Source organism: Coenobita brevimanus, chromosome 58 (genome assembly GCF_032717465.1).
Source record: "Coenobita brevimanus isolate Jiangsu-jjx chromosome 58, ASM3271746v2, whole genome shotgun sequence".
Classification (NCBI taxonomy): Eukaryota; Metazoa; Arthropoda; class Malacostraca; order Decapoda; family Coenobitidae; genus Coenobita; species Coenobita brevimanus.
Genome location: NC_137011.1, coordinates 16,600,718 through 16,624,705, shown reverse-complemented (window position 1 = coordinate 16,624,705; position 23,988 = coordinate 16,600,718). Strand labels below are relative to the sequence as shown.

The following is a 23,988-nucleotide window of genomic DNA, read 5'->3' as shown; positions in this document are numbered from 1 at the left end:
AATCAGCAGCATTCAGGCCACCCCATGCACGAGAAAACCCACAGGTCCTGGGACTGGCTCTAACTGTTCATCACGACACCCGCAACAAGATGCTGATTGATCTTCTCAGTGCACATGATTACTGTGTTCCGTTTGGCCGTACCCTGCTAATGGAAACAGCTCTGGCCAATGCTGTTGTAGAAAACACCCAAGAGTTCCAAGGTCTGTATGTACCACCATTCTTGAAGAAGGGTGCCTTTGTGTTCTTCGCAGTAGATAACACAGACTTTGCAGAGGACACTGCTGATGGGAAAGGAACCACCCATGGAACGATTACTGCTGTATACCAGAAGGCAGAGGTTCCTGGAGAACCAGTTACACCACCCTTGAAGATAGGCAATGCCCAGAGTCTATCTGTCACTCCATACCATGTAGATATGCTGCACTGTGACAAGCCAAAACCACAGCTTGCCAAGAGAACAGACCACTTTGTCACCAGCAAGGGAATCTCAGGATCCAATATGGAGAACCTTAGGGGCAGAAAGAGCAAAGGCTTTGCCAGCCTTCCATGCATTCACTGGTGCTGACAACACTGGAAGGTTCTCTCGTATAGGCAAAGCAACCTGGCTGCAAGTCTACATGAAGGCAGATAGAGATGTAATCAGTTCTCTGCAGATGCTTTAAACAAAGGCAGAAGTGACCGAAACTATGTTGGCCACTCTGGCTAGCTTCGTCTGTGCAGACTACTCCCCCAAAGGCATCTACATCAAGACCATCTCTGAACTGTGATGGCATCTCTTCTGCAAGCATATGGCAGAAAGTGACAAGCTACCTCCTACCCTTGGAGCTCTGAGACAACATGTCCTGAGAGTCCATATCCAAGCCAGAGTGTGGGGACAGGCCAGCATTGCTCTGCAGGATCCTCAGTTGGTTCCCCTGCAGAATGACTACCACAAGGAGTCCGATGGCCAGCTGAAACCAACCATGACAGATGCCCTTCCAGCTCCAAAGACCATCATTGAGATGGTTAGCTGTCACTGCAAAACAGACTGTTCTTCTGCCAGATGTTCTTGCAGAACAAAGAACTTATCCTGCACCGATCTTTGCCAGTGCGGCAGTGAGTCTCAGAATGATGAGGACACACAGAACAAGTATGAAACTGATGATGACGATGATGGTGACGATATGTAAAGACTCCTTGGTTGCCTAAAAGACTAAACCCATTTCTGTCATGAGGAGCATGTTGGTTCTTAATGGACACTAACTTAGTGGAACGTTCTTGTCTGATCACTTGTAAAACATTCAATGAAACGGAAAATTTCAGTCAAACAAGTTTGTGGTTGAATCTAGCTTATTTATTTTGATACATTGGATTCCTTGGCCCTGAAAATGGTGCTTTAGCTATCAAAATCAAATTTCTATGTTATTTAGAAGCTGAGATATTGACGAAAACCTTTTTTACGGCAGCCATTTTGTAAAATCCAAGATGGCGGCCATATAGTTATCAGGGCAAATGGAAACATTGTTTTTCTGATTGCTTATACAATAAAGTTTCCAAAAATGTATAGTTTTGATACTCTCCACAAAAATCTGGCGAAATTACATAGTGAACCTGACTACGAAGGCTTTTCGTCTCATTAACTCTTTCCTCTTACGTGCCGTCTTCAACCTCTGTCTCTTCGCCAGACTGTTGCATCATTATCTTTTTTCTGTTGCTACTTCAATGGTCGCTGCTCCTCTGACCTGTCTGCTTGCATCCCTCCACCACTACGGTGGGTGGGTTGCACCCGTCTAACATCAAACCTTTCATCACGTTTCTGTCGAACTCTCTAATGCAAGAGTTACCCGTTACTTCCAGTCCTTCATATATGCAACAGGTTAACTCTGGAGCTGTCTTCCTCTGTCTGTATTTCCTACTGCCTGAGACCTCCAGTCATTCAAGTGTAGTGCGTCCAGCCATCTCTTAATGAAGGATTCTTGAGTTCTCTCTCAGTCATTTTGTTTTCATTTCTTGGATTGAACAATCTTGCTGGCTTCTGGCCTTTGGTTCCTTCTTAAAAAAAAAAAAAAAAGGGTCTGCTTGGCCAGACAGACTGGGATTTCCAAAGAACAGTAACAACAGAGTTATTCTGTTCTAAACTGCAATGCTTGAACTGTCTTTGAGAAGTAGTGAGCCTAATGTTTTAGTTCCTTGAATCGCTATTCATATTGACAGTTATATGCCTTAAGCGCATTGCTCAGAATTACCTAGATACAGCTTTTTCAGTTATGTAATACTACCAGAGGCATAGGCCGCTACACCTTACAGCGTATAATATCAGACTTGCTATTGCCACTGTTTTTTTATAAAGGTAAAATGACAGAGTTGCTGTTGGTAAATTATAAACATTTTTCCCTAGGTTCCCTTACCGACCGCGTCTTCTGGTGACGCGAGTGGCCCTCACGTCTTACAAATCAGGTATGTTTGTAAAATATTTTGACCCAATGAGTTTCCTAACATACGTTCTGCACATGGCAGTCCAATGTCCCCTTCTGTGTTGATGAAACAAAGTATACCCATACTGAAATGATATAAATAATGTATAATTTGCAAAATAAATTGCTGAGGAAAATGTGCCACAAACCCTCCTATTACTCATTTTATATGATACTCCTTGTATACACTGCTATCTTGAATCATGCTTCCATGAAATACTTTCCATCTGAACTGAAATTAAGAGTATTATGAAATAATGTGATATACAGCAACAAAGTAAAATGTTTTTTGATAATTCCTTGCCATTGAGACTCGCTTAATGCCGAAGCAAGTAAACTTTATGATTGAGAGATTTTCTCATAAAAAAAGAAAAAAAAAAATAGTCAACTTGTAGTCTGAGTGTTATGTCTGAGTTCTTCGATATCAAAAAGAAAATGTCATAATATTGATGGCACAATATAGGAAGCTTCGTTAGACCTCACTTTAGCAAAATGATTTTCCCATTGCGCCATAACTGTGTTGACTATTATTTATCTCGCTTTAATATTGACATGAATTACATCAGTAACATAACGAGGTATTACGGTATAATGTGTGGACTAAATAATTAAAAAACTGGGCCTGAGACATCACCAAAACCACTTAGAACACTTCACCCAACAGAAGTGGTGGACGACCCTGACCACCCAGGAGAGAAGAAACTGGTCGTATACAATGCCGAGAACGCTCTTATAGAAGCAATCGCTAAAGCCATGAATTTCACGTAAATATGTTCTCAAGTATCCATTGTTGGCCTGAATAATATTGTGCGGTTTATATGTTATGCAGTTGTGTTCCCAGTGTTACGGGAACGGCTCAACAACCATTACCGATGTCTGTCCTATATTAGTTTAACTTCTATAACCATTTTCATTTTTATAGTGTCTGTTTTTTTTTTTTTACCTCCACTGTTTACATGCTTGTTTGGTAATTCCATGAGGCAGTCAGAGTGTTCTCGCTCCTCAAAAAAGAAGACTGAGCCGTCCTCACAACAAACATGACTGCAGAGAGCTGCTTGTAGACCACCGTGTATTTCATCATCATTTTTGATCTTACGTCTCTTTTTCTATGTAGCATGGGTCACATTGGTTCAGTTAAAAGTACTCCTCCATCTTACTGTTCTGTGTCAGCGCTCTAGTATTAACCCTGGTTATGAGATCGGCACAAACCACCTCATCTCATATTTTCTTTTGTCAGCCTTTATGTCAACGGCCCGTCACCCTTATACGAGTTCATCTACACCCAGATCACCTGGTCCTTCCTCTTGACTTGTTCAGACTATCTCATATGTTCTTTTCTACATCCTTTCTCATCCTTTCCACGCTCAGCTGTTTTCTCAGTTCTACTGAGGTTATCTCATCATCCCGTTTTACTCCACAAATGGTGCTGGTGATGATCACTTTCACGTTATGGCCGATCACTGGAGTTGTCCGGTTACACGAACATCCCCCAGTCCCCTCCCAGTCTTCTGAGACGGGGATGGTAGAGTGAGGAAGGGCAGCTTCAGCCTGTAATCAGCCAGGTTCATGTTCTGATGAGCCTGGCGTTGCAGCTTTTACTACTGCATATATTTCACAAGCTAAAATTAATTTCATGATTTCTGAAGTGTAACTGACAACTGAAGTAGTGATGGAAAGAAGAATACTTAAATTTTCATCGTACTTCACGATTTAAACAAAAAAATCTTCATTATCAAGTATCACTCAAGTGTAATGGGAGGAGTTATTAGGCATATTTACAACTAATTCTCTGTCGTAACTTTTTGTTTATAAAGCAGAGACAAAGCAAGGATAGTGCATTGTCCGTCCATGTCATCTCTTCCTCTCTTCAATATAAAGTTTTCGTTGAATGAGGAATATTTTTGCAGCTTCTTTTTCTGCAGGATAAACAAGGGAACGTGAATGCAGAATTTTTCCACACACACACACACACACACACACACACACACACACACACACACACACACATACAAACACATACACCCTCGCTGGTGCAGTGGTAACGTTCTCGCTTGCCAACTGGTGGACGGGAGTTCGCGCCTCGCTCAGGTTGCGAAAAGTTTCACTGACGAAGTGGGCGCTTACTCTCCCCCTTGAGCAAGGGGACGGGTGTGTGCGTGTGTGAAGGTCACAGCCTTGCCCTTAGATCGGACTATATGAGCTCTCAGCTCCCTTCCGGGAGGGTAAAAGCTGACGATCACAACCATCAAGTGATCCTGACCGACCCTGTGAATTACACAAAAACACACACACACACACACACACAAACACAACAAAAACACACAGACACACACAGAAGCACACACACAAACACAACAAAAACACACAGACACACACAGAAGCACACACACACACACACACACACACACACACACACACACACACACACACACACACACACACACACACACACACACACACACACACACACAAACGCACAAACAAATAAGAAAAAACACAAACACAAACACACTGAAAGCACACACAGACACACACACACACACACACACACACACACACACACACACACACAAAACACACACACACACACACACACACACACACACATACACACAAAACACACACACACACAAACACACACAAAAACTCACAGACACACAGACACACACAGATGCACACACACACACACACACACACACACACACACACACACACACACACACAAAAGCACTCACAGAAACACAAAAAACACACAAATACAAAAAAACGCAAAAGCACACACACGGACACAAATAAAAACACAAAAAGCACAAAACACACAGACAAAACCACACACACACACACACACACACACACACACACAAGTACGGTACATTTATATGAGTCAAGCTCTGTACTAAGAAAAACTAAATGGAGTGCTGATATAAAAGAGGAAATTTAAGTAAAAGTGTTGTTCAAATAACAAAATAAAGCAAATTAGTGCAGGAATAAACCGAGCAAGCTCATCAGCTGTTTAGTCTGCTGTGTATACCAAGGAATGGATACCTGTAAACAGAATCTTCCTCTTTGTACCACAAGATGACCACAATCTTTAGTAAAGCAAATCTGGAAGGAATGAAGAAAGGGGATAAAGGTAGAAAGCAAGATGATTTCTATCAGGAACTGGTTGAAATGGAGACATCAGTAAGCTTGTAGAATGGGTACACATATTAGAAAAGGCATTTCAGAATGAAATGGATGAAATTAAGAAGCAACTGCACATGCAGAAGGAGGAAAATGAAAAATTAATTAAGGAAGTAAACAAGAAAGACACAACCATAGATGAACTGTCAATTGAGGTGGGTTCACTTAGAAGGAAGATTAGTGAAATGGCAAGAGCAGTTGTCAACCACGAGAGTATTATGGAAGAGATCAGAAATGATACAGACAATTAGACAAGCAAGCAGTCTGATAGATCAGAGCAGTGATGCTGAGGAGAAAATAACCCAGGTGAATGAAGCGATGCAAAGCTAAAAAAATGATGTGGAAACTACGTATGCTGAAATGGTGAAAGTATAGAAAGACTTACAAACAAGAGTTGAAGAAAAGAGCATTAAAAGGAAGTGAAAAAAAAAATATCCAAAACAATCCAAAATTCGTCAAAGACTCAGCAGATATCAACACATCTATAGTAATCACTGATATAGATGAGGAAGAAATAAAAAAAAAAACAAGATTTTGAAAGACGAAAAGGAGATGGTAAATGCAATGAGCATATTGAAAGAAATATCAGAGGAAATCTGTAATAAAGACATAGAGGAACACAAAAGACTAGGAAAATATGAGAGAAATAATTCAAGACCTCTGAAAGTAACCTTCCAGATCGTAAACACTGTGAATGAGTTACTGAAAAATACAAACAAACTTATGGAAAAAGAGAAATTAAAAATGTATGAATCAAAAGATGCCTAACTCAAGAGGAACTGGGATTACTAAAAGAGAAGAGGGAGGAGGAAAAAACAAAGAACGAGGGAATGTCAGAGGAAGAGAAGAATACATTTTTTTTACAAAGTAATCGGATTGCAGGTACGAAAGTGGTACATAACCAGGAGGGAATAAAGAGGAGGAAGGTAGTGGACCCAAGACACAACATGTATGCAAACAAAATGATTAAACTGATGTACTCTAATGTTGATGGAATGGTATATAAATTATTAGAGATGAATGATTATATCAAAAAAAGGAACCACATATTGTTTGCCTAACTGAAACAAAATTAACATCAATGACATCAAATGATACACTAAACCTAGAGGAATACATTATATGAAGAAGAGATAGGAACTTAAAAAAAGAGGAGGAGGAATTATAATATTAACCATGAAAAAATCTACAAGTCAAAGAACTAGAACTAGATATACCCTCACAAGTAGAAAGAGGCGAATATGAAGACCTGGCAGAGACTACAATTCAGAATTTAAGAGCATTACTACGTAGAATGGAGGAGAAATCTGGAAGAATTATATTAACAAGAGATTTCAGTACAACTATAAAATGGAATAAGCTAGATATAAAAAGGCAGAAAAGCTGTTGGGACCAAAAGCTCCTGGATCTTGTGCAGGAGTTTTTCCTAACACAAGATGTAAAGGAAAACACCAGAAATAGAAGAGTTGATATACCATCGGTACTAGATCTTATATTTACTAGGCAAGAAAATGATATAGACAATATAATGTATCACCCTCCATTCGGCAAAAGCGACCATGCAGTATTAATTTGCAACTTCGGGATAGCAGATGACATAGTTAACAGTAATGAAAGTTACAAAAAGAGCCTAAACTACAAAAAGGGCAACTATCATGACCTAAAGAAATGCATCTTAGAAATAGATTAGGTAGAAGAGCTTAGAGGACAAGATTTAAATGTTATATATAAAAAATTCTGTGAACTTTATGAAATAGGAGTCGAAAATCACATTCATCAGCACAAAGAAGCAGAAATGTGAATAAAGAAATGGTTTAATAAAGAATGTAAAAAATCAAAAGAAAAAAGAGACTTCTTGTGGAATAGATACAGAAGACACGATAGTGAGAGGACATATAACAACTATAAACAAGCAAGAAACGATTATACAAGAATAAGGAGAGAAACCCAAAGGCAGTTTGAGGAAGACATCATAAATAAAAGTAGTGATCAACCGAAGCTATTTTACAGCTACATCCAAAGCAAAACCAAAGTAAAAGATAAAATACAATCAATTACGGATGAGGGGATCATCTATACACGAGAGAAGGGTATTTGTGAAGCACTAAATAAGAATTTCCAATCAGCATTTACAGAAGAAAAAAATTTTGAAAGAGGTGATAGGGACATGCATGCCCACAGATATTACTAGATATTCAAATATCAGAAAAAAGAAATACAGGAGTAGTTAAGTAAATTACACAAAGGAAAAGCAAATGATCCTGACGAAATTTCATGTTGGGTGCTACGTGAATGTGCAAAGGAGTTAAATAGACCATTATTTTTAATATTCAAGGAATCCTTGGGTCTAGGTAAACTACCTGATATTTGGAAGAAAGCAAAAATTTCTCCCTTATTCAAGAAAGGAAGCAGAAAATCCACTCAACTGCCGACCAATATCACTAACCTGTGTTGTAAGTAAGATACTGGAAAAGCTGATAAGAAAAGTTTAGGTAATCCATGTAGAAGAACACATTATGATAACAGAAAGGCAGTTTGGTTTTAGAAAGGGAAAATCATGTGTTACTAATCTGTTAAGCTACTCTGACTGAGTTGCAGAAACATTAAAGAGAAGGGTGGGTGGACAGTATCTATCTAGATTTCACGAAAGCATTTAGCAGAGTACTGCACCAAAGACTTTCATGGAAACTGTATCATCAAGGAGGAATCCGAGGGAAACTGAACTATTGGATGCCAAATTTTCTCAGAAAAAGAGAAATGAGAACAGTACTAAGGGGAAATTACTCATCAGAAAGGGAAGTGACTAGATCAGTGCTGGTACAAATTTATGTTTTTAATGTATATAAGTGACATAGAACACTGGAAATTAAAGCTATCTAAATATGTTTGCTGATGATGCAGAAATACAAAGGAGAATTACTGTACTAACACAGGCTCTTGTAAGGAGCTACAAGAAGAGTTAAATAAACTTCATGAATGGAGTAATACATGGCAAAAACAATTCAATGTGAAAAAGTGTCATGTAATCAAGTTTGAGAAAAAGTGGAAAAAGACCAGATTGGGATTATAAGTTAGGAAGTAAAACCCTACACTTATCAGAAAGAGAGGAGGACCTAGGTGTGATTATTAAAAACAGACCCTCTCCGGCTGACCACATCAGTGAGAAGATACGGAACATGTATATACTGCTTGCAAATATGAGAATAGCATTCACATACATAAATGACGACATGTTGAGAAAGGTAATAACACCATTCATCAGAAAAACCCTGGAGTATGAATCAGTAGCCTGGAATCCTCATTCAAATAACACATAGATAAGATTGACAAAGTTCATAGAGCCACGACAAGATGGGTACCAAGCTTAAGGGATCTAAGCTACAAAGAAGAATTAGAAAAACTAAATCTACTAACACTACAGGAGAGAAGGAAAAGAGGAGACATGATTATGCTATATAAATGCCTATCAAGGAGGGAGAAAATAGTCATTAATGAGTATATAACCTATGGGGAAGCATCAGTAAGAGGACACAGCAAAAAAACTGCATAAAAAGAGAGGCGATAAAGACACAAGAAAATTTAGTTTCCCAAATAGGGTAATTTGATCACTGGAATGCACTACCGAATGAAATAGTGTTTGCCAAAACTAATCACAAATTTAATGATATGGATAATAAAAATGGTTTAATACACGGGACAGTACGAGCTTGATTCATTCCTGTAAAGATACAATTAGGTAAGAACAATTAGGTAAGAAGACACACACACACACACACACACACACACACACACACACACACACACACACACACAAACAAACAAACAAACACACAATCACACACCCAAAAACACACACAAACACACACGTACACCGAAACATGCACAAATACACATTCACACATACAGTAATGCACATACAAAAATACACACACAAATGCACAAACACACACACACACGCGCGCGCAAACACACACACACACACACACATACACACACACACACACACACACACACACACACACACACACACACACACACACACACAAACATATATACCGTACATATCTATCTATCTATCTATCTATCTATCTATCTATCTATATATATATATAATTCTTCCTCTGTCACCTGATTAGGTATGTACAATATAGTACGTTTGTACAGCATAAAGTTCATGACACCACCTGATGGGGAGTGGGGAGTGCTGCGTTCTGACGGGTCCTGGACGGGCATGATCGGCCAGGTGTACCACAAAGTGAGTATTGTTCATTTGCTTTCACCTGATGGAACTGGACCACTCCCACAACTTGAATACCAACTGTTGGTTGCACGAAATTCTATGACAAAACCTGGTGTACCGGAAGGTGGGTTGGGCCAGTTTGTTTTAACCCTACAGAAGTGGGTCACTTGCACTGCTCTAATATAGTCATGGTTGTATGAAGATTGATGAACTTAATTATGAGTAGGACTAAGGGTCCTTGATTACTATATGCAATTTGTTTTCACCTGGCGGAACTAGATCTTGAATTTCATGGAATCGTGCTCCCGTGAAATTCGACGAGCCTTAGTTGTGGAGCAGGAATGAATGTGCTTAGTTACGATAATTTATTTCGTTTTACCTGGCTGGACTTTGCCACTTTCACAACTTGAATACAAAGTCGCTGATGTTTGAAATTCAGTGAATCGTAATTATGAGGTTGAAATGAGGCTCCTTATTTATTGGTCAAAACAACTCTCCTGTCTGACTACACTTGGCCATCACTTGAACTGAAAGGTGTTTGGGGTCTTTGTAAGGTTAAAATAAACGCAATATTTTCGGTACGTTTAAGGATAGAAAATAGAAAAATAAAACTGTTCTTAATATTAGTCATGTATGTGGACTCATTTATGTATTTTATCTATATTGTGAGTTGCATTTTTGGTTTTGAATTGTAAAATTTGGTAGATCGATACAGTGTAGAGGTGATCTCTTTGTATAAATCAATAAAAGCCAAAGCATTCGTCCAAGAATGTGTATCGCCCACCATAGTTTGAAAACAAGATCAGGAATCCTCTGGCAATTGGATGCAGTATCATTGAAGATTTGCTAAATCGAAAAACAATCTTAGGATTTCCCCTTCAGGTTTCAGTGTCTCTACATTCCTGTTTAAAAAGTCTAGATCAGTATTTCTCTGGCAATTGGAGGCATATCATCGCAGCATCGCCAAAATTATTAACCCAAAAGACATATATTCAAGCTTGGATACAACTTGCCCAATTGATTTTGGGATATTTTTGCATTACACACACACACACACACACACACACACACACACACACACACACACACACACTGACGCAGGCCATTACATAATCGCCTCCCTAGGCGGCCGATGAAAATGAATTTGTATATGTGGAGGGGGGTGGGGGGTGTTAAACGTTCTCACTGAGACAGTAGAATCGGTCAACAGATAACAGAGCATATGTAAAATACGTCTCATTATTAAAGCTGTAGAATTCTCGTAACTCTTCAGTCCGATGCAGGGAAGAATCACTGTAGTCCCTTCAGTGTGAATTGGATGTCTCAGTTGCCCACCGTTACAACAAAGCGATACAAACTGGTTTTCACCCCTCACAGGATGCAGGGTCAGGCAGTGTAGACAGACAGATAAAGTGTAGATAGAATTAGCCTGTAAATAACCATATAAATATTAAAATTGTTATCTTTGTTTTCCCTTGTTTTTATAGGAAGTGGATATAGGTCTTGGGTTGTTTACGATCACAGCTGAGCGATACACAGTAGTGGACTTTACGTACCCCGTGTCCATCGACTATGTGGTTATACTAGCTGGTCGTGGCAGCCCTGAGGTGGATCCATGGGGCTTCCTGTTACCACTGGGACCATATGTGTGGCTGGGTATCCTGGCAGGGCTTATGGGTGTGGCAACAGTCACCATTGTTCTATCCCCGTGCATCCCAATCAAGGACAATGCAAGGAAGAAGCTCTGGAACAACGGCTTCAGTTACGTCCGTGTGTTACTGCAGCAAGGTTAGATTTGCATCCTCATCAAAGCAATGATGTGCTTTTCCAATTTGTTCTTGTCATACTGCCATGGCTGGTAGGATTGGTACCAATCACCATTATTCTACTGCTGTCCCTCAAGATTAAAGACGTCACGAGGATGGACCTCTGGATCAGCGCATTTAGGTACGCCCGTGTGTTACCTTATTTGGATTAGAAATTGATATTCTTTAATTTGTTTACTCACATCATAGTTCATTCTACTGTAGTAGTGGCAGTTATCCTACCGCTGAGCCCCCAGAACAAAGGTATCACTCGGACAAATATGTGGAACAACGTCTTTACCTATGTCCGTGTGTTGCTGCAGTGTTAGGGAGTCTATCCTCCAGTATGGTGACATATTTTGACAGTTTATTCTTGTTATCATCTGGTAAATTTCTCAAGCACATAAACGATTGATTCCCCGTCTGAACTTATTTACGTTTTCACAGGAAGAACAAGACAGGTAAGAGTTTACACTCCTTTCCTTTGATCTTCCAACAAAAAGCAGTTATAACCAGCTTCAGTCTTCGTGTTGCAGCTTAAGATTTTTCATGAAGTTAGGACAGGAGACAGTGGAATGTTCGAAAGCCTTTTTGTCCTTCCTGCAAATCAGAGCCAAAGTTACGACAGGGAAATGATTACAAGTGCCTTTGTGTATCCCCGTCCTGGTGTTATGCACTGCTGGTCGCAATCCCGATTAAGGCCATCACTTACTCCAAGGTGTGGAACAAAGCCTTTGTTTATTCCCGTGTGTTGCTATAATTTATACTTTTAAGTAGTTTTATTAGTAACACAGAGAAGAAAACTAACGTGCCATATACACTTTTAAACTGGTAAGAAGGAGGTGCTATAAAGTGTCCTCACCATACTAAAATATGAGACTGTATTTCCATGAGTGTCTTCCTTGCCACATTTTTTTTTTACAATATGGCACGTCTGTATAAATACCACCATATGGGAATAGTTAAAATGTAATCATCATCATCATCATCATCATCATCCGGACCTCCTTTCCCACCTTAGGGCAGGGTGAGGAGTAGCAATGTCCAGAGAGCCCAAATTTGCTCAGTCCAATGGGCCACGCTTCCATTCGCTCACAACTCAAGCCCCCTGAATCCTGGCTCTATCTGATACGCCAAGAACATTTTACCACGTTTTGTAGCATCACATAAACGTATCCGATTGAGTCAGTCCGGACGCTGTCACGTTAAAAAGGAGTGCCAAATCCCTGATCAAGCACTTTTCACAATATCCATCCATCCAGCTCGATCTCTTGTCAGTCCCCTAGCCTCACCGATTTCCAAACCTCTCTTCCTCACACACTCATCCACCATATCCCTCTACCTTCTTCTTGGCCTATCTTGCCTCCTCCCTCCTTCAATTTCACATAGATATACCTTTTTCACCATTCTATTGTTATCCATTCTCTCCACATGACCATACCATCTCAGTAAACTCTCTTTGGTTCTGATGTCCACCGACTTCCTCACTCTACATCTTTCATGAATCACATTTTTGCTCATCCTATACACTCTCTGTACTCCACATACATTCCTCAGCAGTCCCATCTCCACTGCTTTCACTCCTTTCATTTTCATGCCACATCATAGTCTCACATCCATATATTAAAGTTGGCACTAACACTCCTTCATGTAAGCCTCGTGCAGCTGCAACACTCAGCCCTCTCTTTCTTATCAAGGCCTTCATTGCACCAGCTACTTTTCTTCTTTGCGTCACTCTACTTTCCACTTCTTTTGCACATTTTCCTCTATTTTCTGTCACTGTACCCAGGTATTTGAACTCTCTCACCAATTTCAGTCTCTCTCCATTCACTGTAATATCACACTGGGAGTCACCTCTCTCAATAACCATCACTTTACTCTTTACTACATTTGCACTTAAGGCACGACGCTCACAGACATCAGCAAAACTCTGCACCAGTCTACCAAGTTCTTGTCCGGTATTTTCAAGTACTTCTGCATCATCATACAACAAATTTGAGGTATTCCATCCGTAACCATTCATTACCAACGTCATCCTTCTCCCCATTACTCGTGTTTTTACTTCTTTCATCACCCCTTTCGTGTACATATTGAACAACCATGAGGACATCACACAACCTTGTCACACACCGACACCGATCGTGAACCATTCACTTAGATGCTCATTAACCCTTACACATGCTTCACTGCCATCATAAAAACTCTTGACGGTACCTAGCTTACCATCTACACCGTACATGTGCAAAACCTTCCACAATTCTTCTCTGTCTACTTTGTTGTATGCTTTTTCCAGATCCGTGAATGCCATAAACACCTTATAGTCCTTCTCACAAGTCTTCTTCATTATCTGTCTCACTGTAAATATATGATCCATACATCCTCTGGCACTCCTAATGCCACCCTGTTCAGGTGTATTACATAGCATGAATCACTTAGGAGGAGATATTACAAAATCTCCTAAACTCTTGAAAATTAGGCCCCTTAACAGGTGCTATAAAACTTCCTACAGTAAACTCACTAAAATACCCCCCTCTCCTTGCCTCGGATGTGGACGATGAAAAAGTGTCTTTGTTGTGGATGCGTGTACTGCTGAGGGAGTTGATATTGCGTATTACGTATTATGAATAACTAAGAAGAGGTTGTACGACGCCTCCTGTGAGTACCATGTAGAATATCGGGCCAGACCTAAAAAGTAAAAAAAATAAAAAAAAATAAAAAAATAAAAAATCTCCCATCCCCCAGGTATGATAGGTGAAAATTTATTGCTGTCGTGGGAGAGTGCTTTATTGAGGGAATAGATGCTGACAACGTTGGTACTCACGCGGCGTAATAAATTACTAAAGAGGAGACGCTGGGATACCTATTGAGATATATAAAATGGCCCATTGCTTCCATGCTCCAGATTAAAGCTACAGAGGGAAGTTGCTATGATGGTAGGGTGTGTTCTGCTGGGAGTGTCCATGCTATGTGAAGTGCAAAATATATCACTAAAGAAGAGCTGCTACCAAGCAAAGAAGTGCTAGGATGTCTCCAAAACTCACGAAAATATGACCACCTTCCTCAGAAGTAAACAGCGTGGAAGAGCTTCTCTGGTGGCAGCGTATTGTTCTGGGTGTGTGGATGCTAACAACACTGGTATTGACGCGGAGCTATGCCAGCAATCTTATAACGCTACTGGCGGTCAGAAACATCCCCCTTCCCCTGCAGACCTTCCAGGATTTGGTCGACAGTTCTGCCATCGCTGTTATCACCGAGGGAACATCCGAGGAACAGGCATTCAGGGTAAACACAATACTTGTCTTAACCACTTGATCCCGTGACGTGTTCTTTGCTGTTCCCAGTCAGTTTCATTCGTCTTACAACAGACCTCTGGTAGTTTAAGGCGTTTATTGACGAATGTATCTAATTCCTTCAGTTTGAAAAGTTTCTCCAGGGGGAATATAATTGTCTGGTGATGGCAATTATACGTATTATATTTTTGGTGCTCCTAGACGATTTTATAAACCATAACAAATTTAATGCTCTGTAGAAATAACAAAATGATAAATGGAGGCAGCCTGGGAGAAGTGTGGATTATGAATGTAAATAACCAGTAGTATGAAACTTTATCCACTTAAACCTGAATCTTGATTGCTGAGTTCTATTAATAGATTTACACTAAAATATGATATTAGTCACGGAGATGTGCTACGGAAAGTGCGTTGCGCTGTAGTATTATTTTATTCTGCCATTCACCTACCGGAAGTAAGCTGGAGAATGAGGAAATTCAGGGACAAATGAAGGTGAAAAAATATAGTTAAACTTTGACTACGATGACTCTCTCTTTTTTTTTTTTTTTTTTACTGGTCGGCGCGGGCGCCCATCATCCACTCACATAATGTAGTGGTACTCTATTTCGGGGTAGCTCTGCACTGAGTGGCAAGCCAAATGATTTCCTATAAATCAGGAAATCCTTTAACATGCTGGGTGGTAACCTTATAACCAACCAACATGTGTTCCCTACGTGTCAGCAACTGGGTTGGCAGAGGGTTAGTGCCCCTCCCTGGAAAACAACTAACTAGAAATACAAACAAGAAGCCTCGAACCAGGACAGACCAACAGGTGTCGACCATGGAGCCAACAAAAGACATGGTTCGGATTGCAACATGGAATGTAAGGGGTAGGTACGAATGATGAGGTGAAAGAGAGAGAGAGAGATTGCCCAGGTGCTTGAGGGTGCAAAGGTAGACATATGTGGATTAAGAGAAACTAATTGGAGAGGCCAGTGTGAGAGAGCGGAAGTATGGATGGGGCACATGCACGGAAGTAGGTGTGAATGAGAATGCAAAAGAGGGTGTATGTATTGTTGTGTGTAAAAGATGGAAGGAGATTATAAGAGAGTATAAATCAGTTGGTTCAAGGATTGTGTGGGTAAAATTGACGGTGGGATTACAAACGTGGGCGATTATGTGTATATGCACCAACGCAAGATAATGGAAGCAGAGTGAAAGAAAAGTTCTGGACAAATGTGGAGGCATGCATGGAAAAGTTTGAGAGGAATAAGAGAGTGCTTAGGATTAGGAAATGAGAAGGTGGAAGGAGTAGTTGGTGAGTGGGGTGTGCCTGCAGAAGTGGATGAGAATGACAGTGCTGTAATGGACATTTGTGCAAGGAGGGGGTTGGTGATACGAACTACCGTCTCTACGCACAAAATAATCCACAGATATAGGTCGTGACTGGTGAAAAGTGTGAGTGGTGAATTAAATGAACAGAAAGCAATGATTGATAATGTGGATGTGGATGAGAGAATGAGAAGGTATGTAATGGATGCAAGAGCATACAGAGGTTGGAGGAATGGATTTTCGGACCACCACTTGGTGGTGGTGAAAGTCAAGGTTCAAGTGCAATGGAGGAATAGAAGGAGGGAAGGACAGTAGGAAGTAGTCCATACAACGAGGGGAGAAAGGTTGCAAGAGGATGAGAAAATGGCAGAAGAGAAGACAGAAATGTTGCAGTGATTGAGTAAGTATGATTTGGAGCAGATGGGGGGATGTGAAAAGTGTGTGCAAGATATTCATAGCATATGCAGCATGTGGTCCGTAGGGTGAAGAGAAGATGTAAGGGGGTGGAAGGAACAGCATAGTGGAATAAAGAGGTGAGACAAGCTGTGGTGCAAAGGAAGAAAACCTATAGGGAGTGGATATGAAGCAGAGCCATGGATGACGTTGAGAGATGGAGGAGAACTATATATTGAGATGAAGTGAGAGGTGAAAAGTTTAGTAAACGAGAGTAAGAATAGGGTGGATGAGGAATTTAGATGGAAATTGAGTGTTAAGTGCAGGGAATGTAAGAAAATGTTCTGGAAAGAGGTAAAGAGAGTTAGACAGGGTAATAAAGAAGTTAGTAAGGGACTGAAAGATGAAAATGTTAAATTGATAATGGAGAAGGGAGAAAAAGTGGGCAGATGGAGAGAACACTTTAATGAACTGTTCAACACAGAGAATGAAAGTAATGCTAGTGTACAGTAAGTGGCTGGGGGATGGCTGGGAGAAGGCGGGAGGTGAGAAGGGAGGAAGAGATCAGTAGGATGCAGTGGAAGCAATGAAGAAAGTCAAAATGGGGAAAGCCCAAGGAACTGATAGAATGTGTGATGAAATGCTGAAGCATGGGGGTGAGATTCTAGCAGAATGGATATGGAATGTGTGCAGATTTAAATGGGAGGAAGGTACTGTCCCGTAGAAGGTGTAATTACTCCTCTGTACAAAGGAAAAGGGGGAAAAAGAAGGAAGGTAATGTCCCATAGGATTAGAAGTCAGGTGTAATTACTCCTCTGTACAAAGGAAAAGGGGGAAAAAGAAGTATGTGGTAATCATAGGGGCATTTGTTTTCTTAGTGTAATAGGAAAATTATATGGTAGGATACTTACTAACAGAGTTAGTGAAATAACAGAGGAATTAGTTGGAGAAGAACAGGGAGGTTTTAGGAAGGGAAGAAGTTGTGTAGATCTGATATTCATCTCTAGATCTTTATTCCAAAAGTTTCTAGAGATGGGAAAGAATTTGTATGCGACCTTCATGGATTTGGAGAAAGCATTTAACAGAGTGGATATAAAAGGAATATGGAAAATATTTAGAATATTGCACAGAGTAAGTGAGAAGTTGTTGAATGCCGTGAAAACTATGTATGAGGGTGCTAAGGCTGCAGTGCACGTGGATAGTGAACTAAGTGAATGTTTCTTTCTGAATGTTGGATTGAAACAGGGATCTATCATGTCTCCATTGTTGTTCAGTCTCTATATAGATGGGGTTATAAAAGTGGAACAAGATAGGGCAGTGGATGTTGGAGCAGCCCTAGTGAGGGTGCATCGTTTGGAAACTTTCTGTTATGTAATTTGCAGATGATCCTGTATTGTTAAGCGAAGACGAAGGGGAACTGCAAGGCTTTGTGAATGAGTTTAGGAGAGTGTGTAAGAAACTGAATCTGAAGGTGAACGTAGTGAAAAGTAAAGTTATATTCTTCGAGAGAAATGAAGTCACTGAATGTACAGTAAGGTTGGATGATGAGAAAATAGAAAATGTGAGTACATTTAAATACTTGGCTAATGTGGTGAGTGAGGATGGAAGTTTGGAGGATGAAGTGCTTGAAAGGCTGCAACATGGAAGAAAGGCTGCTGGTTCTTTGAAAGCAGTGATAAGAAATAGGGATGTGAGCATGAAAGTAAAAAAAAAAAATGCTGCATGATGATATTGTGTTACCAGTTCTAACGTATGAAGTGATGCGTGTACCTTGTTGGAAGGACGCAAGTCAAGAGTGACAGCAGGGGAAATTACATATTTGAGTAGAGCATGTTGAGTTACATGGAGACACAGACTGACAATGAGGAAGTGAAGGAGCATTGTGGTGTGGATGTGGTTGTGATAGAAAGCGTTAGGAAAAATTAATTGATGTGGTTTGGCCATTTGGAGATGATGGAGAGGGAGAGGCTAGCGAGGAGAGTGTATGAGTGAGATGGAAGGGAGGAGAAGGAGGAGGCCGAGGATGAGATGGAGGGATGGAGTGGAGAGGTATATGAGAGAGGGGAATGAGCTGGGGGGAGGGCAGTGAAATGGCGGGGGACAATTTAGTTAGATATTCATTTCGTGTTCTAAGTGTTCTACAGTATTACTAGATCTGAGAGCATCAAGGAGTGAGCAAGCCTTATATTTTTCACAATAATTTCTGAAGAATGTAATGATGACAGTATACGTCTTGTTCTTCTCCGTATACTTACTTACTACATTCTGTAGCGTCGAGTGCAGGCTGACCATGTTAAATAATAACAAGTGCTCCATGTAAGACTAAAATTTTTGGAGCGTCTCATCCCTTAGACCCCTCATAATTACTGTTAAAAATTAGGTGTTTGTTCATACCTCAGCACACTGTCAGTTACAGGTGTACCATACACTCGTATGAACGTCAAAAATTAGGAGTTTGAACATACCTTAACAGTTTCACAATTACAGTTTCTTCAAATATGTCTGCCAAAAATTAGGAGTTTGTATACACTACAGCTTCAACGTTATAGGTGTCCATATCTATCAAAAATTAGAAGTTTGTCCATCCCATAACACTGTTATCATACGAGCCAATATGTGGTATGTTCTGATTGTAGTGAAGTAATATTGTTAGACTGCAGAGAGTGGTATTCTACGAGACGTGTGGAACCTGAAGGACAAGAACCGACAGTACCTGATAAAACTGAGCGATCTGTCCAGCGTGACGGGGCTGGTGCGGGGCGGCAGGAGGGCACACATCAACATCGCTATTTACTCCAAACTCAGGATAGCCAGGGAATTTTCACGCACAGGTACACTTGCGAGCAGTCACGTCTTCTCGTCTGGAATAGGTGCTGTAGAGGGATGCCTTCACGTGGTTCTACCAATGCGACCAGTCGGGGGAGATGCCCGGTTATACAAACGTCCCCTAACCCTCTCCCTGTTCCAAGAGAAAGGAGGGTGTCGGACTGTGGAAGAAGGGAAAGTTCGGCCTGTAGTTCACCGGGATCACATTCAGATGAGTCTGGAGTTCCGACTATTACTACTACTACTACTACTAATACTACGACCACCACCACCACCACTACTACTACTACTACTACTACTACTACTATTGCTACTACTACTACTTTAAACAAAAAAGGTTATAGTCTTTTTAGACCCCATCACAGGTACTCTCCTAAGCTGTGTTAAATCGTTTGATACCAGCAGGAACAAACTGGAAAAAAAAAAAAAAAAAACGCCTCCAGATTGAAAGAACTAATTTGGTTTCACTTTCAGGTCAGTGTGATTTTTACCTGGGCCGAGGGAAATACATACCTTCGTTGACGTCCATGGCTGTCGCTAAGGGAAGTCCACTGTTACCGGCCCTCAGTCATAAGTATGGAGAGAGAGAGAGAGAGAGAGAGAGAGAGAGAGAGAGAGAGAGAGAGAGAGAGAGAGAGAGATGAATAGTTATAAATATTGATAGAGGAGTGTGTTACTATAAATAGGTAGATACGTCGATGGATAAGTGGACAGGTAGGTAGATGAGGAAAATGATGGTCTTATTAACAGGGTGACTGATGAGGTGACTGACAGACCTTTTGATTAGTTGAGAGAGAGAGAGAGAGAGAGAGAGAGAGAGAGAGAGAGAGATATCAGCTATTTGAGATGGAAATATTTAGTCTCTTTATACCAAAATATACTTGAGTTATGCCTCCAAATATTGTATACACAATCAAAAAAGCATCTATACACTTTTCCATCGATGCGTTTTAAAACCATAGACGAGCCATTTAATAATGGTCTTCAGTCGTTATTCACTTTATTCATGTATGTGTTTGTCTGCTATTACTATCAACACCTAGGAAAACATGATGTTTATAACATTTGTTATAAAATATCATTCAGAATAATTTGACTTAGGAAGAAAACGGTAACAGCAACAACGTTCATTGTGAAACCATCCATGATCCATCACGCGTGTAAACATTTTTTATTTTATTTTGTGTATTACTAACGCCGTTTTTTGTCCTTAGGATTTTTACCCTAATAACTTTATAATCATTTATTAATATCGTTTTATTGTACATATTGCCAGTACTTCATTTAACCACTGCTGTTTTTAATTTAATAAGCGCTGATTTGCATGTTTAGTGTTAGTTCCCGTATGTCTGTTTGGCTGGTTTTTCATTTACTTATCTTTAGTTATTAATTCATTCTATGGTATTTTTAGTTATCAATGTTTTTATTTAGTGTCTCAATTACTAAATACTTTTTTTGTGTTGGTATATTTCCACATTTCATTGCTAAAGTTTCAGTTATTAATTGCTATTTTTTATTTACTGTTATTGGTTTTTCATTTACAATTAGTTGGTTTTTCCTCTCCCCAGAGTGATGCAGGTCAACGAAGCAGGGCTGAAGTATCACTGGGACAAGAAGTTCACGGCAAACCTGACCAGCTGTGACAACGCACCAACCAAATTCACTGTAATGTCAGCACTGGCCCTCACAAACGTCTGGGTGAGCCATAGTTTTGCATACCAAGAGGCTTCATGATGCCTTTTCCATAGTGCTTTATTCCCAACATTACAACACACCTAATCAGCTGCAGTGAAACTCTGGCAATATACAGTATGTTCACATTCATGTCAACGCTAACCATTAGGAACGCCTGGATGAGCTTTGAAGGGGGGGAAGCGTTGTGGGAACGGAAGAAAAATATGTCTTCTTAAAGCACTGACAATGAGTGATGATGGTAATGATGGCACTGATAATGAATTATCATCATCATCCCAATCTCTCTTTCCTACCTGAGGATGAGGTAAGGTACAGTAGGGTCTTACGAGTAAGAAAACACCTGAAAGATGGAGAATTAAATGGGCCACACTCACATTCACTCATTGATAATGTTCCCCAAATAGTGACTCCATCCCATAGGAATAATGTTGAAAATTTTACAAAATGAGATTTAATTATACCCAAGTCCCTGTTGTCCATTCCTGTAGTAACTTTATGGCAATATTTTATGGTAATAGTTGGCTCTGAACGTTATTCTGCAGCAAAATCCACCACAGGGCATGTTTGTGATCCTGGCTGCAGGTGTGATGACGGGACTGTTCGCGTTCTATCTAGAGCTGCTCTTCTCTCTCACTGACGCAGCCACAACGTCCATCAGGTCCACACGCCTCTCTGCTGATTTACTGTATGCATCGGCAGTGTAATTTAATCCATTGAGCATCGAGACGTCTTGCTCATCATATTGTTACAATTTCTTTACAGTTTTATGAAGCTTAGGATACACTCTTCCAGACTGGAAGAGTTTGATATACCCTTAATTAACCCATTCAATACGAGAGGTCTTTAACTAAGTTGAATGAAATCGTCGATAGCGGGAATGAAGAGGTAACAAGGATATCACCTGGATTCAAAGTTAGCAATCTGAATAACACTACAGCTGCTGTGGGTTTACTAAATAAAACTGCCTGGCATTACCTGAAACAGTTTTTATTTCTCTGTCACATTGCTAATTCTGATACTTATTACGCTCATTGATGTGGTAAATTTCTCTTAAATGCCAAAGAATTAACCTGCCCCATCCCAGATGATTTCTCAGCAATGACCCCTCCCTCCAATCCCGGCAGATTTTCGAAAAAAAAATGGCTCAAACCTCCGCTTTTTATGAGAAACATTGGAAAATACCAAAATTAGTGCTTACAGTAGCATATGGGTGCACTATACAGGTCTCCCTCCGAACACCTGGTACCTTCTTCTCTGGGCGTGCACTGCTGATGTCACATTTTCTATGGTAGGGGTAACTATTGCAAACCACTCAGAATAGGTAGATATTTGTTCATTTGGTACAAATTTATGTGTAGTACAAGGATATATTGGTTTTCACACACTACTATAGTCAGAATAAGCGTTGTTTCACTCACCAAACACATCAAAATTCCAAATTCTTGCACAGTTGACTATGACTGTTGTTTCAACTTACATTCAGTTTTTCAGTTTACATTATACTGTACTTTTCCACAAATATTATACCATTTTCCACCTTATATAGCTGTTATCACATATTTTCGGGCCTTTCTATTATTTTGTCATTGGAGAGACCATGGTGCAACATGTCTTTACTGGGTCACTGCTAACAGGTGAGTTGCCGAGACAATGGCGTGTGGGGGTCATGCAGAGTCAGGCAGTGTTGCCGCCTGGCGGCTGGTAGAGGAAGGTTTCCCACATATGCCTACCAAAAATCACCCACGAAACTTGAAATATGTGCAAATGACGGACCACAGTTGCAGAACGTACCGGTATGTCATCGGGATTGAGCATGAAAAAAAGTTGTGACGTATCCATAAGTCGTCGGGACGCCATAGGTCATGGTGACAAAAGTAAATTTAAGCAACTACAGAATACTTTCACTGACACAGATTTAACGTAAAAAACAAAAAAAATAGACATGCCAAGGTTTAGAATCCATCAATTAAAAGAGTTTAGCATACACCAGGGTTTGTGGTGCCCCCATAACAGGGTGTATCTTCCTGCACGCCACAAAGCTTTTACTGTACGTCCCTAGTTAGGCTGATGGGGCGGACCCGTGCAGGCAGAGGATGTTTAGTGACTGCATGGTAGGGGAACTTTTGCCACTGCACGGGGTTTGTTACCCTTGCAGTGTATACCAATAACATCTTCTGAATTTTATTATTAGTACTAGGTTATTGATCTAGTGATTAGAGCATCATAGTCGGAATGACAGCTTTCGAAAGGCTCCTTCCCAAATATGGAACTGGAGGCTTCTCTGTCATGTAATGCCACCAAAGGAGACATCCTGTCATCTACCCTCATCGTGCTTGTACTGCGAGTGAGCTGACTGCCGCAGCTTATAAAACAGTGACCATTCAGTGAATGAATGTCCGACGGGTGTCTGCTGGAGAAAGGCTGGTTGACTTGGTGCAAGCTTTGCTACCAATTTTCTCATTGCCTGAAGGTCATGTATTGATCTGGTTTGACTCATATTTTTTTTCCATTGCTTGCTCTTTCTTGAGTAGGGTGATGATGATGATGATGATGATGATGATGATGATGATGATGATGATGATAATGATAAAACAAAACCTCAAAATTTTTCTCTGAGATAAAACAGGGCTTGAGAATAACAATCCATCCAGCTGTTCAGAATTTCCCCCTCTCTTTCCTACTGACGATCTTAAATGTCCAAACAGTACCCTCCCCTGTCTCTCCTACCCAGCATCTTTTATATCTCACTAACCTTTCTCTGTTTCTGCGTGTTCCTTACTTCACGCCTCTC

The 23,988-nt window shown here is 40.3% G+C and overlaps 1 protein-coding gene across 1 annotated transcript; it reads left to right on the top strand.

Annotated features, from left to right (window-relative positions):
* Window positions 1–789: 789 nt before the first annotated feature.
* LOC145402662 (putative glutamate receptor) lies at window positions 790–21,901 on the top strand. Its single transcript, XM_080274645.1, has 11 exons — window positions 790–1,005; window positions 1,090–1,166; window positions 2,379–2,437; window positions 3,119–3,218; window positions 9,802–9,892; window positions 11,365–11,665; window positions 14,747–14,964; window positions 19,330–19,507; window positions 19,977–20,076; window positions 21,071–21,200; window positions 21,755–21,901. The coding sequence occupies exons 1-11, from the start codon at window positions 790–792 to the stop codon at window positions 21,899–21,901; spliced, it is 1,617 nt and encodes a 538-aa protein (XP_080130771.1).
* Window positions 21,902–23,988: the final 2,087 nt, after the last annotated feature.

Bases quoted from the DNA above. Each gene is read 5' to 3' on its own strand.
- LOC145402662 (XM_080274645.1), top strand. From the start codon at position 790: ATGGCAGAAAGTGACAAGCTACCTCCTACCCTTGGAGCTCTGAGACAA. The intron at 1,006-1,089 runs GTTAGCTGTCAC...GATCTTTGCCAG, and splicing joins CAAAGACCATCATTGAGATG to TGCGGCAGTGAGTCTCAGAA. The intron at 21,201-21,754 runs GTGAGCCATAGT...AATCCACCACAG, and splicing joins TGGCCCTCACAAACGTCTGG to GGCATGTTTGTGATCCTGGC.